We start from the raw sequence: 15,932 nt of genomic DNA on the forward strand, positions 1-15,932 counted from the left end.
TGTGCTAACAAAGTAAATAGGGTCAATTTTGATTCATTGACGACTTTAATAGCCTCTTCAATCAATTTGATATTCAAGTATTACATTTTTTTTATCATTACTAATAGACTTTTTGATTGCCTCCAGTTAATGAATATTGGATCAGAAAAGTAAATGAAGAGGAAAAATGCATTAGACATGTAAATGATGATTATTTTATAATCAGGCATGTATTGTTTGAAAATCTCTAGTCTTTAATTAGCCAGATTAAAAACTACCATCATCAATAATCTTTATAATAAATAAAATGGCGGGTGTCTCTACTAGAGAAAGCAGTGTAGTAACTTTTATCTATATTCCTTGATTGAAAGGGAGAAGGTCCTGCATCTTTACAATTAAGAGACCTTCTCGCGGACTGTACTGTACATACACTCACTACCATTCAAAAGTTTGGGGTCAGTAAGATTTTTTAATATTTAATATTTTTAATATGTCTGTTATGCTCACCCTGGCAATACATTTATTTGCTCACAAATACAGTTTTTAATATATTTTAAAATGTAGTTTATTCCTGTGATGATGGCAAAGTCTTCAGTGTCACATGCTGATTTGCTGCTCAAGAAACATTTCTTATTATTATCAGTGTTGACAGACTGACCCCAGACATTTAAACAGTAGTATACTGTGTATAATTAAGGACTGGACTGTAGAGTAATAGCACAGACGTGAGTATTGAATGGTGCTAGTCTGCATTTGTAGTAGAAATTTTCAGATTCAGACCCAGGTAGGGATGATGTAGAACTACGAGAGATAATGAGACCTCAATCTTCTCTGGCACCATTATACCTGTGGGTCACTCCAAAGGTATTGTCCCTGCAGGAATGGCACTGGAAGACACCTTAGATGAAAAATGAGTTTCAGTGTTACAAAGTGTTCATTTAGTCAATTTAACATGGGTTGCTTTACAATCCTACAGTTTCTGATGCATTGTTTTTGTGGTATACAGAGAAAGAGATATTTTAAGCATTAACGGTTTTGGTTTGTACTCTTGTTCTGCTATTGGGCTTTAAATGTTGTTTTTGAGTACCAATCATTTTTGCATTATATTTTTGAGGAATATATTCATAGAATATCGCACTTTTAGCTTGGAGAAGTATTTTTTGGCTCTGCTCCCATGCACATTTGCCGTGTTCCTTCAGGGATTTCTCCATTTTCAAACACTTTTTAATTTGACTTTTAGAGAGTATTTGAACCATTTAGCAGAGCAAGAATTACACGCTATTCCCAAAAACGCCTGCCTTATTGGACATGTCTCTTCACGTTGTACTATGGATCTCTCTCTAATATGCAGATGAGACTCAGTCATCATTAGTTATGCATCTTCAATTAGCGCTCGCCGTTGGTTTCTTTTCCAGTGTCTAAGCAATTCACTCATGCTAGCCATGATCTCGGGGCTTTTGGCAGCTTTTGAAACGGGATGTGGTGATGTGAGGCTTCCACAAATTTGCTTGTACAAAGCATCCGCCGCTCTTTATGAAATCAAGAAAAACACTTGCCTGTAAGCAATTGCTTATAATTGCTTGTAAATGCCTCATGAAGCCTTGTCAGTCGTGTGAAATCATGTAGAATTATTATAATACAGAAAACTTTTTTACATTTATTCATAATTTTGTGTTTACAAAAACGCACAGTACATCTTCTTTCCCTATACAGTGTTTTATTTGCAAGGTATTTGTAATGCCATTATAAACATATAGGCCCGGTTTCACAGACAGGGCTTAGATTAAGCCAGGATTTTTATTTAATCTTTTTTTTCAATCACTGAAAACTATTTTGAATAGTTTTAGTTTTAATTAACAATAACGTCACTATATGACTATTGATGGTTTATATTATATCCGTAGCACTTACTCGGGTGGCGTTATGAAACATAAATAAGATTTATACACTTTAATGCTATCACTGATGTCTGAAGGTTTCATGTCTTTTTATGGCCAGTCAAGTCAATTGAGATGGCTATAAAAGACCCTCAGTACAATTAATGTTATGGCTCATTGGCATATTGCACCATGTGACTCCCTCATTGTAAGGGTCCTGGGCTATTATATACCACTGGCGTGTTTCATATTGACAGCCTCATTTTCCTTTAGGACTCGTTTGTATTGAGGTATAATACCTTGAGGTGTTTGTCACATAATGACGGCCAGAGACATGTCAGTACTATCATATCTGATGAAACCGATTGCAAGTTTGCAGTCCAGCAACTACACAGATTACTGGTTTAGACCATCAACATGTGAATGCAAGAAATGGTACCATGTTCCATCAGCATTAAGAACTGTGTGAATGTATTTTCAGAATGTAAGGTAGCATGTATTTTCATCATTCTTTTCCCCCCCTCTTGTCGTCATGGGGACATGTGTTAGAATTGCTGGCTCAAAATGGGAAAAGCAGGTGTTTCTCAGTGGAGCTGACCTAGTACCTCTGTTAGATGTGCTGGAACACAACTGCACAAGCTAGTTCTGCATCCTACTGGAGTTAGTCCAATCATAACATTAGCTTGTTGTATAGGTACATACTGTAGGCGGTCTTGATCTGTTTGATCGCTGCTTTTTGCCACTGCTGCTGAATCTACAGCACGACAACAAAAATAATATTTTACCCAGTGTGAGTTCAATGTCTGAATTGAATGCTGTGAGATAAAAACACTGTATATTGCAAAATAAAGGCTAGAAAATGCATCTCTCTCTATTGAGCCGTGGGCTACATGCAAAGACAAATGTAATTGCGTGACAAGTGTGGTTCAATTGATGATTCTTCAAAAAGACTCCATTTGAATCAGTCTGATGAATAATAATAATAATAATACTTATAATTCATTACATTTATATAGCGATTTTTCTCGCACTCAAAGCGCTTTACATAGAAGGGGGGAATCTCCTTAACCACCACCAATTACTGAATCTTTCACATAATTAACTCATTGAATCAGTCAGAGTGATTACTGAATCACTGTCTGACACACTTACTGAACTGCCCGTTATTACTTTTTCATTAATGATGTCTGTTTTGAAATGAAGCCAGTTTTGTGTACTAGTGTACTGTTGTTAAATATTACCTTTTGAGTTTTGTTTTTTAAATTAAATTATATATTGATATTTTAGTTAAAAACTGAAAAAATGGATATAAAAGATAAAATTTGGACCAAAACAGAACATAAATTTGTCCAGACCCTTATTGTTTGCATTTGTATAAACACATCCTCCCCCTCCAAAGAGGAGGTCCTGGCCTTTTTGGAAGGTTATAGTCATGTAGAAGCGGTTAGGCCTGTCCGGTTCTCTTAGGATGGGCTCCTTTCACCTAAAGGACTTGTGCACATTTAAGAATTCAGCATTTTCCTTGAGGACATCGCTGGGTCACATATATTTCATCTTGTCACAACGAGAGATCGGACAGGGCTCTGATAAGCAGGTGTGTGTGATGAGCTGTCGTGAATACTGAATGTATTTAACATTTTGTGGATGCAGATCTACCACCCAGCTCTTTCTGGCAGAATTCCAAACAGTGCCAGTGACGTCCTTGGGTTTTTCTTTTAGCGATCTCTTTCTCTTGATGACTATAGTGGTGGCTACACGCTCTCGCTTATGCTAATAAGTTATGCTATATGTATGTGTATCAGTTCTTAAAATCCCAAGATTCATTTACTTTAACTCAATACCTGCGTTTTCTTGCAATTCCTTGTGGGCTGCACACAGTACCAAAGCACAACCAGTGTAGTCTGATTCATGAACAAATTATTGTCCTTTATAGGTGGATGTATACATGTTATATAGGTGTTCATGAGGGGATAACTGAAGTGATCATGAGGTTATATATTTTGTTTTTTTGCATAAGTTTTCACATTGGTAGTACAATTTTTAAACTAAAGAAATGCATTTTAAGTTTTTGGTTGTTTATTATATCTGTTATATTACTGGCAGTTAAACTGCATAGTTTGGGCCTTGTTCATTTTTTTAATGAACATTTTTGTTCCGAGTTTCAAGAAAGTTCCTGTATATTTACATCAAAAGCTGAAGCGGAATGGACATTGTAACTGAAATATACAGGACTGAATCAGAATCAAATCAAATTGAATTGAAATGTGGGAATCAAATCAAATAATCCTACTAGTCTTTGAATGGGAATCGATTTTTAAAGCTGCACAAGGATTTTCCCTGATTTCAGCTTTTTGTGCTTATCTTTTGCAGAACGATGAGGCCATGCAAAAGTCCCACTTTGGTGAAACCATTATCCCTCTTATCCATTATGTCATTGCTACTCTCTCTTTCTCTCTCTCTTCCACACATTTGTTCTTTCCTGACTGCCGTCTCTCACTCTGACTAACGGAACAATAAATGTTGGTGCCAGCCTGAGGTTTTTCCCAACAAAACAATTGCCACTCTCGTTTATTTTCTCTCTTTCTCTCCCTCTCCTTCTATCCTTCTCTCTTTCTCGTTGATTCTCACCTTCTTGTCCTCTCCCTTCTTATCACTGTCTCTCCATTTTTCTCTCTGTCTCCCAGGAGCTGCTTTTCAGCGTGTGTGCACTGAATGTTATCTCCACCATTGTGTGTGCTCTGGCCACTGCCGTGTGCTGTATGCAAATGGTTTCTACTGATTTACTACAGATGGTAAGTGTGATCCATACCGCAATGTGTGTGCGTCTTTGAGTGTGTTAATGCACATTACATTTTCCCATTACATCATAATGGAAAGATCAGACCATTAAGACAAGTGAACATGTAATAGTTTAATTAGCAAAATGTCAGAAAAAGTGTGTAGTCTATATTCATAGCCATCAATTTAATCAAATTTCATTAAGTGTACCTTATATTGACCTAAATATTTGTTTTACATTAAGCACAGTTCAGAGCAAAATAGCACAGTGGATTTGGTGGTATACAAAAACAAATCATTAAATATATCCTCTGTCTACATCAGACATATACACCAAATGGCATCTCATACTTCAAATTAACCCTTATGTTTTCCCTAGAGAAACTAGTGACCTGATTACCTTGTGGATTAAGGAAATAATCAGTCTAGACATGAATGCTGATTTTTGGATCTTCCTATCCTACACATCAGGGCAAACTCTCCCCTAAATATGGATTTTTTCTTTTTTTTTCCTTTTTTCATGTTTTGCTGGCCGAGAGTGGTCTTGAACTTTGTAAAATTAGTTGACGTTATTTAAAGTAAGGAAACCTATTGCCACAACTGTTTAAGTAAACTTATATTTTTCGATTTGTAGGAAAACGTTCCTACAGTTCCTTCCTAAAGTTATACGTTTCCTCACCAAGTAAAGTCAATTATCGTGCAAAAAAAATAAAATAGATTTGGTTACCAATGGCATAATAAAAGTAACCTATTCAGTAGTGTTACAGAGATTATGTGTTCACATGTTATTCAGCTCTTCTCTTATGGAAATAAAACAACTTTTTTTTAAGCCATTGATGCAGGAGTCTTCATCTCATCCGGTTGTACTTCATTTTAATCATATTTTTACTATTACATACTGTACTATTCTTTTCTTAAGCATATGATTGAATGAGAATGAGACATTACAATGCTCCGTGGGAGAGAACTGCTGATCTGTCATTGCTCACTTTTAGTTGATCTGTCTTTTTCAGCCAGCCTGTTTTATGTGAGAGAAAATAAACTTGTGGCACATAAAGTTGTAATATTCTTTAAGAGTAGGCTTTGTGCGCTTTATGGGCGCTGCAGTAAATTGCGCAGCCTCATGGATGGCTGCAGCAGAGGCATGGGCACAGGGAGATGAATTGAGATGACTTATATTAGCATGACTGCGGCTCTGTGAATCGCTAGAGCAGTTGTGGGATTAGTTTCGACTCAGGGCACAGAGTGGCAAAGCGAGAAATCACCACTGTTACCAGCTGCACAGTCCATGCACAAAGACAACAGATGCCCGAGGGCAGGGATGAGGGGAAGCACTGCATGGAGCTTTTCCCGTTGCAGCTGTATTACCTGATTTCATCATAGCCTTATCATTTGTATTTTTTATCTCTGCGTACATTGGGTGGTTGTTATTTAGAACCATGTAATGAAACGATACACATTCTGACGTTGTGATACTTATACTGCTGCCTGAACTTATCTGTCATTTACAGTCACTGCCTCCCTTAATGATGCTTAAGATCAGAGGGATGATTTCAGTATCTTCTGATTGATGAGGCTTCACATATTCTTATATGACATCAACAGGAAAGTGCATTGTCATCATAAAAAAATGCTTTAAACCCATCCTTGAACTCATAAGGAATGGCACAAAACGAGTTACTCTTCCCATCTGAACTTTTCAACCGGCTGATTCATTACAGATCAGTGGAATGAGATTCACCCTGTTTAAAACACCAAAAGAGATTCACTATCTTATGCATGACGTCCGCTCACTAGACAGAACTTTTAAAAGCAATTTTCAAGGGATAGTTCACACAAAAATGAAACCATTTACTCACCTCGTTCCAACCCTGAACTAAATGAACTTTTCTGTTGAACATAAAACAAGACCTTTTGAGAAATGCCTTTTTTTGTCTTTACAATCAAAGTAAAAAATGCAGAGTAAATGATGGCGGAATTTTCATTAGTGGGTGAACAACTCCATTCAGACAGTGAGGTCACATCCAAATCACCATGATAACCTTTGAACCTCTCTCATAATTATGACTCTCTTAATGTATTTTCTTAATCATATGTTTTTCTATTTCTGACTACCTAAATTTTACATGGCTGACGAATATAGAGATGCACCATTATGTAATTCTCTCAAATACATAAAAAAAAAAAAGAAAAAGAAAAAAGATTTGGAATGATTATATCCTTGCTTTGAAGTAAAATTCTTCTTTTCCTTTGATAATTCATGCATCAGAGGGTTACATTGCATAAAATGAAACACTTTAGCCAAAGGGTCTCGACAGGGTGAGACATGGCTGTACTGTAGCTATCCTCACTGTACTCATATCCTTACAAATTATCCATACCTGAACTACTTTTCTTTTCCCTACCAACTGACATCCTACTTTTAGTTTTCTTTGTTTTGAACGCAATGAAAATGATGTAACTGTGACTGTGAAACCACAGAATTTGTATGGTGAATGATTTCATCATTAGATGGTCATCAAATTCACTACCAACCAAACGTTTGGGGTCAGTCAGATTTCTTTTCATTAATACTTCAGTGGGGCGCATTTAATTGATCAAAAGTGACAGTAAAGACTATTCTATTTCAAGTAAATGCTGTTCTTTTGTTCATCAAAGAATCCTGAATAAAATGTAGCATTGTTTCCACTAGTATATTAAGCAGCACAACTGTTTTTAACATTGACAGTATTAAGAAATGTTTCTTGAGCAGCAAACCAGCATTTTAGAATGATTTCTGAAGGATCATGTGACACTGAAGACTGGAGTAATGATGCTGGAAGTTCAACTGTGCAACAACAGAAATAAATTAGATTCTTAAAATATATTGAAAACATAGAAAACAGTTCTTTTAAATTGTAATAATAATTCACATTATTATTGTTTTTGATCATATTATAAATGCAGCCTTGGTGAGCATAAAAGACTTCTTTCAACGGTAGTGCATGTTTAAATTATTATTATTATTTTATTTTTTTTATCAGTTCATGCCACACAGAGCACGTGCCCTGAGCGCTGACTGTATGACCCCTCATGGTACCATCTTACACCAGACGTTGGACTTTGACGAGTTCATCCCACCCATCCCGCCTCCTCCCTACTACCCCCCAGAGTACACCTGCACACCTGTAATGGAGGGCCAGAGGTAAACCCGCACACAAACAACATACTGATTTCCAGCTGACTTAAATGACCTAATATTTGCACTATATCTGAGAGTTTATCTCAGATTGCTTGGCTGCAAATTCTGTAATGTGAAAAATAGAGTTTTGAGTGTTTTGAATAGATTGATTCACAGAGATTTATGAAATTGTCCCATGGAAATTTTCATAGGAATTCATACCATGTTGTATAAGTGCAGGTCTCAAGGCGAACTGCTCTGACAATCCATATTATGGAGCGGCAGGGTCCCTGGCCTGGTGTAAATCCAACATTGATTTCTCTGTCTCGCACTGTGAGACACTCTGCCCACCATACCATCATAAAAAACATGCTGATGAGGCTGTTTAGCCCGCGGCCACACTAATGTGTCAACAAAGCAGTAAATACATAGAGAGCAAGAGCAGCCCTACATACACACTGAGTGCTTCAATGCACAATCAGTGTCAGGATGTGGTAATACACAAGAAACATGTGAAAAAATACAGATTCCTCCCCTCCAATATGAAAGAGGGAGTTTGGTTCATTTAAAGAATAAGATATATTACTCACTGAGATGAAGAGGAAATAGTTTAATTTTCCACAGTTCGTAAATGGTCTCACATATTTTTTGCTGCTTCCCACAGCCAAATTTGTTGAAGCATTGACGTAGTGTTATAATCATGTTTTACCAACATCTCTGTCCATTAGAGGGTTGCATCTGGACTTTCCACACTCTCCCTTCAGTGCTATTTATGGGGTGCCTATTAACAGCCCCGGGGCTCTATATCCATCTGAGCTGCCACCACCCTATGAATCTGTCGTGGGACAGACACCTGCCAGCCAGGTAAGAGCTGACACCTTTTCTACAATCTACTGTAATGATTAATTGGCTATGAAGGGAGCATGTTTATAGAATATTACTCATTTTGGGTGGCTACAAAAAATGTTGATGTACTGAAGGTGTGTGAATTTGTGTGACCTTTACTGTAATAAAACACCTGTCATATTTGAACTGAGAAGTTAACCCCATTTCTTATTGGTCACACGTATTAAAAAAGTCGACAGTTTCATTCCATTTTTGTTGTTACAGCCACATCAGCAATGTGATTTCCATGAGCAATTGTACAAGGGGAATTGTACATTTAAGCTTAAAACGAGGAAAAAATCTAAATCTAAAGTTGCTTTAATTTTTTTGGAATCACACCACATGACATTTTACAATCTAAACTAACACAAATAAAATTTGTCCATTAATTTTCATTCAGAAATTAAAACATGATGTATTTTTAAATAAATGAATAGATGAGCGTCACATCAATTACTGTTTTATGACAGTTCCTGGTTTCTCATAGATTTTACTAGTAGTTTGCAGGTATTAAAGCAAGGCATACCACTAATTCAGCAATGTACACTCATTTGTCTGTGTAAAGCTCGGCAGTCAGAAGAAGGTCCTCAGGTGCACTTGAGGGGCTGAAAGAAATTAATACAAGTGCCTTTGTATAATGGATTATAATTTTCTCTGGAACGCATCAGCAATACAGGCAGGAATTTCATTCCATTTAAAAGAAATGGGCTCTCTTATAGTGAGAGCTGGCCCTGTTTTATGAACAATGATTTTTCATCAAATTTCACTTCTTCACCTGATGGAAGGGAACAAGAGCTCTCCTCTTTTCAAAGAGATGCACAAAGGACCACCAAACCTTTCAAATCCAGCGACTGAGCTTGTGATTACGTGTTATTTTGAAGATTTGTTTGCTACCTAAAGGAATCTGTGATTAAAAAAAGGATGAAATCCCAAGAGGTTTCCTTGATTTTAGACCTTTCTCATGTGAAGTGATTGATAACCATCTGCAAACAAAGCAGCAGGGGCATTTCAATCATTGGAGCCCTTTTTTACCTGAAGCACAAGGCTTGTGCTTGAGAAGCTTTGAAAGAAAAACAGCAACACTAGAGACTGGAAGAAATATTTGTAAATTGATATAGTCAGCTTTCTATACAACTATTGACTATTTCACATTTTTATAAATGTCCAGCTGTGCTGTGTACTTAAGCTCTCTGTATACTGGATAAATTCTCTGTATAGTCTTTTATGTGTTTTGGATCAATCATGTTATGAGGATTTTTTTAACCACACACTGCGGTCACAATAATGCAGAAGTTAGAAGAGCAAATGTGATCTTAAAGAGCCCCCTGCTGGTCATGGGATGGCATAGACATTTTAAAGCACTGCTGCGATGCCAGATGTCAGGCTGCAGCAGATTTTTCACTGCCAGATGTCTTCCTGTCTGATTCTCCTCCTTTTGCAGTTGTTTGTTATCGTCTTCAGGTGTAAGACCGTTTTTAATCACCATCCTCTCCAGAAGGTTACACTCAAAACAGTTTGAAGCTTGTGTTTTAAACGCATAATAATTTATCAATTTGTTAAAAATTTTAAATAAAATATAGCCGTCTGTTTTTTCTCTCATTCAGATCACCACCAGTCTAGAGCAACAGGTCACCGAGTCCAGTCTGTGCGAAAGGAACACCACAGCTGGCCTTAGCACTCAGGGTGAGGAGGCTGCAATGATAACACAAAGTCAGAGGTTTTCCCTTCTCTGGTGTATCCATGTAGGATATGGGCTATTTAGAATTAGAAGGTCTCCACATTAGCATATTGTATCTGTAATGTTTGATAGAACATTGGTTCACAGCTGGCTTTGCTTCAGGACATATACTTTACTGTGGAAATAGATTTTACTCTACACTACTGTTTAAAAGTTTGGGTTTGGTAAGATTTTTATTGTTTTTGAAAGTCTCTTATGCTTCCCAGAAATATTGTAAAATGTTACTTCTATTTGAAATAACTGGTTTCTATTTTAACATATTTTAAAATGTAATGTATTCCTGTGATGGCAAAGCTGATTTTTTTTTAGCAGCCATTACTCCAGTCTTCAGTGTCACATGATCTTCCAGAAATCAAATTACATTTGAAAATATATCAAAATAGAAAATAATTTGTAATAATATTTCACTATATTACTGTTTTTACTGTATTTTTCATCTAATAAAAGCAGCTTTGGTGAGCATAAGAGACTCTTACTGCCCCCAAACTTTTGAACGGTAGAGTGATAATTGTCCTTTATATGTTATATTATACATCTGCTAAAAAAAAAACACTCATTTATCTCATTAATCAACCTTCAATTATAGTCTGTATATTAGGGATGTCCCGATCCGATCACATGATCGGAAATCGGGCCCGATCACGTGTTTTCAGACTCGATCGGAATCGGACGTTACCTCCCGATCAGGACTCGGATATATATATATATATATATTCTCATTATTTTTTAACACATCAATATTTATGCGGTGGCACAGAGTTACGCCGGTTTCACACTGCACGCGTTAGTAAGCAGCGCAGGAGCAGTGCGTATGGTGAGCAGGAGCAGGACACGTGCGTTTTGCTTTCACACTGGCAGCGTTTGTCACGCGCGGCTGAACCGCGGGTTGTGTAGGCTACAGAGTCAGACAGAGTACTCCATAGAGAGCCTAAGTCCCTCCCCTTCCGGTCGACCACCATGGGACCTTATTTCGGAAAAATATTGTATGGGAGTCAATGGCGAGAGACAACAAATATTTTGATCTCGTTTGAATTGTGCCCTGATTTACACATATGATGTTTGTCAATTTAAAAGATACATTTTAAAGTCAAGAAAGTCGCAGCTTGATGTAAAACTGCTGAGGTATAAGACTGTGAAAATACGTAATTACAAAGACTACAAACCCAGAAGGCGCACGTGCGACGTCATACCTTTTCTCTCAATGAATGAAGCTAACTTTACTGAAGCTAACGTCTGTCATGTTTTCTATAGTCTTACATTATAATCGTAACGTAACGCCGTCATGCCTGAGTGTTTTGAGCCAGAATACACACATACGAGCAACGGATCTTGTGACGTACATAGTGCGAGACGAGAGATGTAGTTCATTGAGCGATTTTCACATAAAACTAAACGTTACTCTTCTGTTTTATGACAAACTGCGACTTTCTTGACTTTCATAATTACCTTTTAAATTGACAAACATCATATGTGTAGTTCAGGGCACAGTTCAGACGGAATAAAAAGATAAGTTATCTCTCGCCATTGACTTCCATACATATTTTTTCCGAAATAAGGTCCCATGAGCCGGAAGCGGAGGGGCGGGACTTAGGCTCTCTATAATGGATAAGTTGGCATTGCTTTTTTTCGTTTTCAAATACATTTAAGAGAAAAGACTTGTCAAGAAGCTTATTTTATTAATAATTTCATTTATATAACTTTTGTTTCATCTTTGATTTTATTGTTATGGCAACAAGTTTGTTTTTGGACATTTGTTTTCTTTTTAAATTGCTGTTGGTCATTTGATTGACTTTTTAAAACACAATAGATATCATCAATGCACTTTTTGGATAAAACTGTGGTGTATTTTGGCCATGATCAATGTATTATCACTTTAATTCAGCAAAAGCGGCGCAGCAAAAATAGACTCGGCGCCGAAACGATCGCGGCACTCCTGCTCTGGGGTGCGTTTCCCGAAAGCATCGTTGGCCAACTATGGTCGCAAGTTCATCGCAATGTCCATTGAACTCTATTGGTAACGACGGAACTTGCGACCATAGTTGGCCAACGATGCTTTCGGGAAACGCACCCCTGCTCTGCTCTGCTACGCACTGCCGCGCCGCCTCTGCGCGCGGTGTGAATGCTCTAAAGCCTGGTTTAATCTGGTAACATGGGGGCGAAAAAAATACGCACTGCACGCTCTGCTAACAGTGCAGTGTGAAACCGGTGTAAGAGTTAGGAGTGCAGTTCCTAAAAGCACATTACTGGCTTTGCAAACACTGTAGCACTTTTATTTTTTATTTGTTTACATGCCTGCCGGGTATTTTAAGTTGAGGTGCTATTTGTTTATATATTAGACTTTTTTTTATATTTACTGTTGCACTAAAGTCCAAAAGTGAAGAATTTATGTATTACTTGATTGTTCAAGCTACCTCACAGAAGTGCTCTGTTTGTTAACAGAGTTGTTGAATGTTAAAATAAGGTGAATTAAATAAAAAATAAGGAACATCCTGGATCTGTTTTTTCGCTCTTCTTTATTCTTTTTTTATGTATTAAGTATCGGATCGGGACTCGGTATCGGCAGATACTCAAAATCAAATGACTCGGACTCGGACTCGAGGGCAAAAAAACCTGATCGGGACATCCCTACTGTATATAAAGATGACATGGTCTCTGTTTCCACAGCTTCTGTTGATAGTGCTTCCCTTATGGTGTCCGAGACGGCAGACATGCCCGATCACAGTTGTTCTTCTGAAGACCTGTGTTCTCTTGAGGTACAGGGCTCTGATTCCTCTCCGTATGGCACTTTGCGCGTCGTACCTACTGACGGCAGCTGCACAAGCCTGGAACACAGCGCTCACTCTTCCCTGAGGCGTCAGACCCCTGCTCGACTGGACCGCAGCGAGTCCTCCGTCATGCAGGATTCAAAGCCCCACTCTCCACAGTTGTCACCCGATGCTGTTAATGTGCCCGAGAAGGAGGAGATTACAGCCGTTAAACCCATGTCTCGCACACAGCACAGAGAACGAACCAATAAGAAGCTTACCCTTCTATTCCCTCCAAGCACTCCATCCCAATGTGCTTCCAACTCAGCAGTGACCTCCACTGCCGGTGCAGCTTCTGCCCTGACCCCCTCCATCTGCACCTCTCCGTCACCCACCGCTCAGCTGAGGGGAACCCGGCTCTGCTTCAGCGTCTGGTCTCCATCCTCCTCTTCCTCACAGCCCCATGCTACCTCTACCCTCAGCAACTCCAGCCAACGTGAGCGGCCCCGCACACTCCGTGCCACCAAAGGGTATCGGAAGCTGGCAAGGATTGTGCGTTCCACTAGTGAACCCACATCCTGTACTTCCATATCTAGAAGTACGTGAGTCTTTTTTTCTGTCTTTGATTCAGATCTATAGGGCTTTTCACACTGAAACTGTTAACCATTCATTCTTAGGTTTTTCCATGTTTCACATTGTTCATTTATAAACCCCAGGTTAAGTGGGGTCAGTATCATTGTTCGGACGAACACAGTACATGACCTATTTAAATAGCATCTTGTCTCATTCTTGCACATCTGTTAGGTAAAGTATATACACTATCATTGTAATGTTTGGGGCCAGCAATATTTTTTTAGTATATTAGTACTTCAGCAAGGATGCATTATTGATCAAAGTGACAACAGACATTCATAATGTTACACGATATTTCTATTTCAAATGATTTTTGTTCTTTTGATCCTGGAAAAAAATAGTATCAAGGTTTCCACAAAAATATTAAGCAACAAAACTTTTTTTTTCCAACATTGATGATATTAAGAAATGTTCCTTGAGCAGCAAACCAACATATTAGAATGATTCCTGAAGGATCATGTGACACTGAAGACTGGAGTAATGATGCTGAAAATTCAGCTTTGCCATCTTGCCATTTTGCCATGGCTCTGTTATTACTGTATTTTTAAAAACATTTTTGAACGTCAGCGTATTCCTAACTGTATTTGTCCCAAGTAGACATTTTGGAACTTAATAGTATTTATACTTGTTTAGCTCAACTGATGTTTATCACTGACATTTAGAACCGTCATTGCTTGTTGTAGGAATAGGAAAAGTATGAACTTTTCAAATGATATCATACTGCATTACATTAAGTCATTAATAGCCCATGAGCAATCTGGAGAACTAAGCATGTGACTTGACTTGCAGGTGACCGTTGTGCTCCTGCTTCTATCCATCCACCTGAGGACTCCCCACAGACTCCCTGTGATCAAGGTTTCACCCCACCTCTTCTGGTTTCTGTTATCCATGTAGCACAGTATTCAAAGGATACAGTTTTTCATCTCACAGAAAAATTATGGTTATTAGAATAAACATACTAATTCACTGCTCTTCACAGCATGCATGGAGCTCTCTGAAAGCACCCGACAGACTTCTGCCAAACACAGCAGCCAAGGGGGCAAGAAGCAGAAGGACGGTGGAAAGGTGGACATCCAACTCAAACCTCACATCCCTCACTCAATGTCTACAGAACGGCCGCAATCTCTCGCAGACCTCAAGACTTACAAAGACACCAAAGTGCTGGTGGCCAAGTTTCTGGAGCACTCGAGCTGCAGTCTACCTCCAGAGGTCCAGCAGGTGGTCAACAGCATTAAATGTGTTATTAAATCTGATGAGAAACACATGGAGGAGGCCATATTCAGTGCCAATATCATTGATCAGGTGAATTTGGCATATTTTTGTGTAAAATATGTAGTATTTTTGTATTCTTGATAATCTCAACCATAAGATAAGGAATGGCTACTTTTTGCTCTAATACATTAGTGATTTACATTGGGATGTTTGTTTTGCTCATGTCCTTCACAGCTGATGACACAGTCACGGAAGATCATGGGCAGCCCGAGGAAGAATGCTCACGAAGATCTGCATTTACAGAGCTGCGGAGCTCTGAGTTCCCCATCTTCATCCTTGCGCCGTCCACTCAGAGGATCCAGTCAGACAGATGTCCCTGCCACCCTGGGTCATCAATCTCCACGCCAGCCTCAAAGTCTCATCAGTGTATGCAGAGAAACTACACTTTGACCAATCTGGACTACAAACACCCTTTTCCTCATACACCTCTGAATATGTGCCAAGGCCAAGTCCTAACTCTCATCAGCAGAAAACTGTAGCTCTTGAAAAACAAACAAATTGTTAACATGGAGTTGACACTCCCTCGTAATAAAGATATTCAAAAAATACCCGCAGAGGTATATATTTTTATTTTATTGTCAGAAAATTGTTTTGTTTTTTGTTGAAGTGTTGAATTTGCTACTGTGCTAAACAGGAGAGTGGGTCTGTAATGGAATTACCTCTTCATGAAACTTTTTTTTTTTTTTTATGAGAATTAATATTGAAATGCACAGCTTCTGCAAACATTTTGTGAAATATTGGACATACTGTACTTGGTCATTGTGTGCCACTTCAGGACAGAGACCTTTATGAAGCTGGATTATTCAACTTACCTCAGTGTGTAATTATTATTTTCAGTGTTGCAAAATAAAAATGTGTCTGTTTGT

The 15,932-nt window shown here is 38.2% G+C and overlaps 1 protein-coding gene across 3 annotated transcripts in view; it reads left to right on the plus strand.

Moving 5' to 3' along the window:
• fam189a1 (family with sequence similarity 189 member A1) overlaps positions 1-15,932 on the plus strand; it is an 89,388-nt gene extending 73,456 nt beyond the window's left edge. For 2 of the 3 annotated variants that reach the window (XM_079866818.1, XM_079866820.1), the window contains exons 5-12: positions 4,541-4,648; positions 7,658-7,818; positions 8,523-8,658; positions 10,284-10,362; positions 13,082-13,759; positions 14,584-14,649; positions 14,774-15,096; positions 15,241-15,932. In XM_079866818.1, coding sequence (XP_079722944.1) covers positions 4,541-4,648; positions 7,658-7,818; positions 8,523-8,658; positions 10,284-10,362; positions 13,082-13,759; positions 14,584-14,649; positions 14,774-15,096; positions 15,241-15,456 — 1,767 coding nt within the window. In that variant the 3' untranslated portion in view covers positions 15,457-15,932. The remainder of the gene's footprint in view (positions 1-4,540; positions 4,649-7,657; positions 7,819-8,522; positions 8,659-10,283; positions 10,363-13,081; positions 13,760-14,583; positions 14,650-14,773; positions 15,097-15,240) is intronic. The other variant, XM_079866819.1, reaches the window with a different exon arrangement.

The sequence above is a fragment of the Squalius cephalus genome, assembly GCF_949319135.1.
Source record: "Squalius cephalus genome assembly, chromosome: 3".
Classification (NCBI taxonomy): Eukaryota; Metazoa; Chordata; class Actinopteri; order Cypriniformes; family Leuciscidae; genus Squalius; species Squalius cephalus.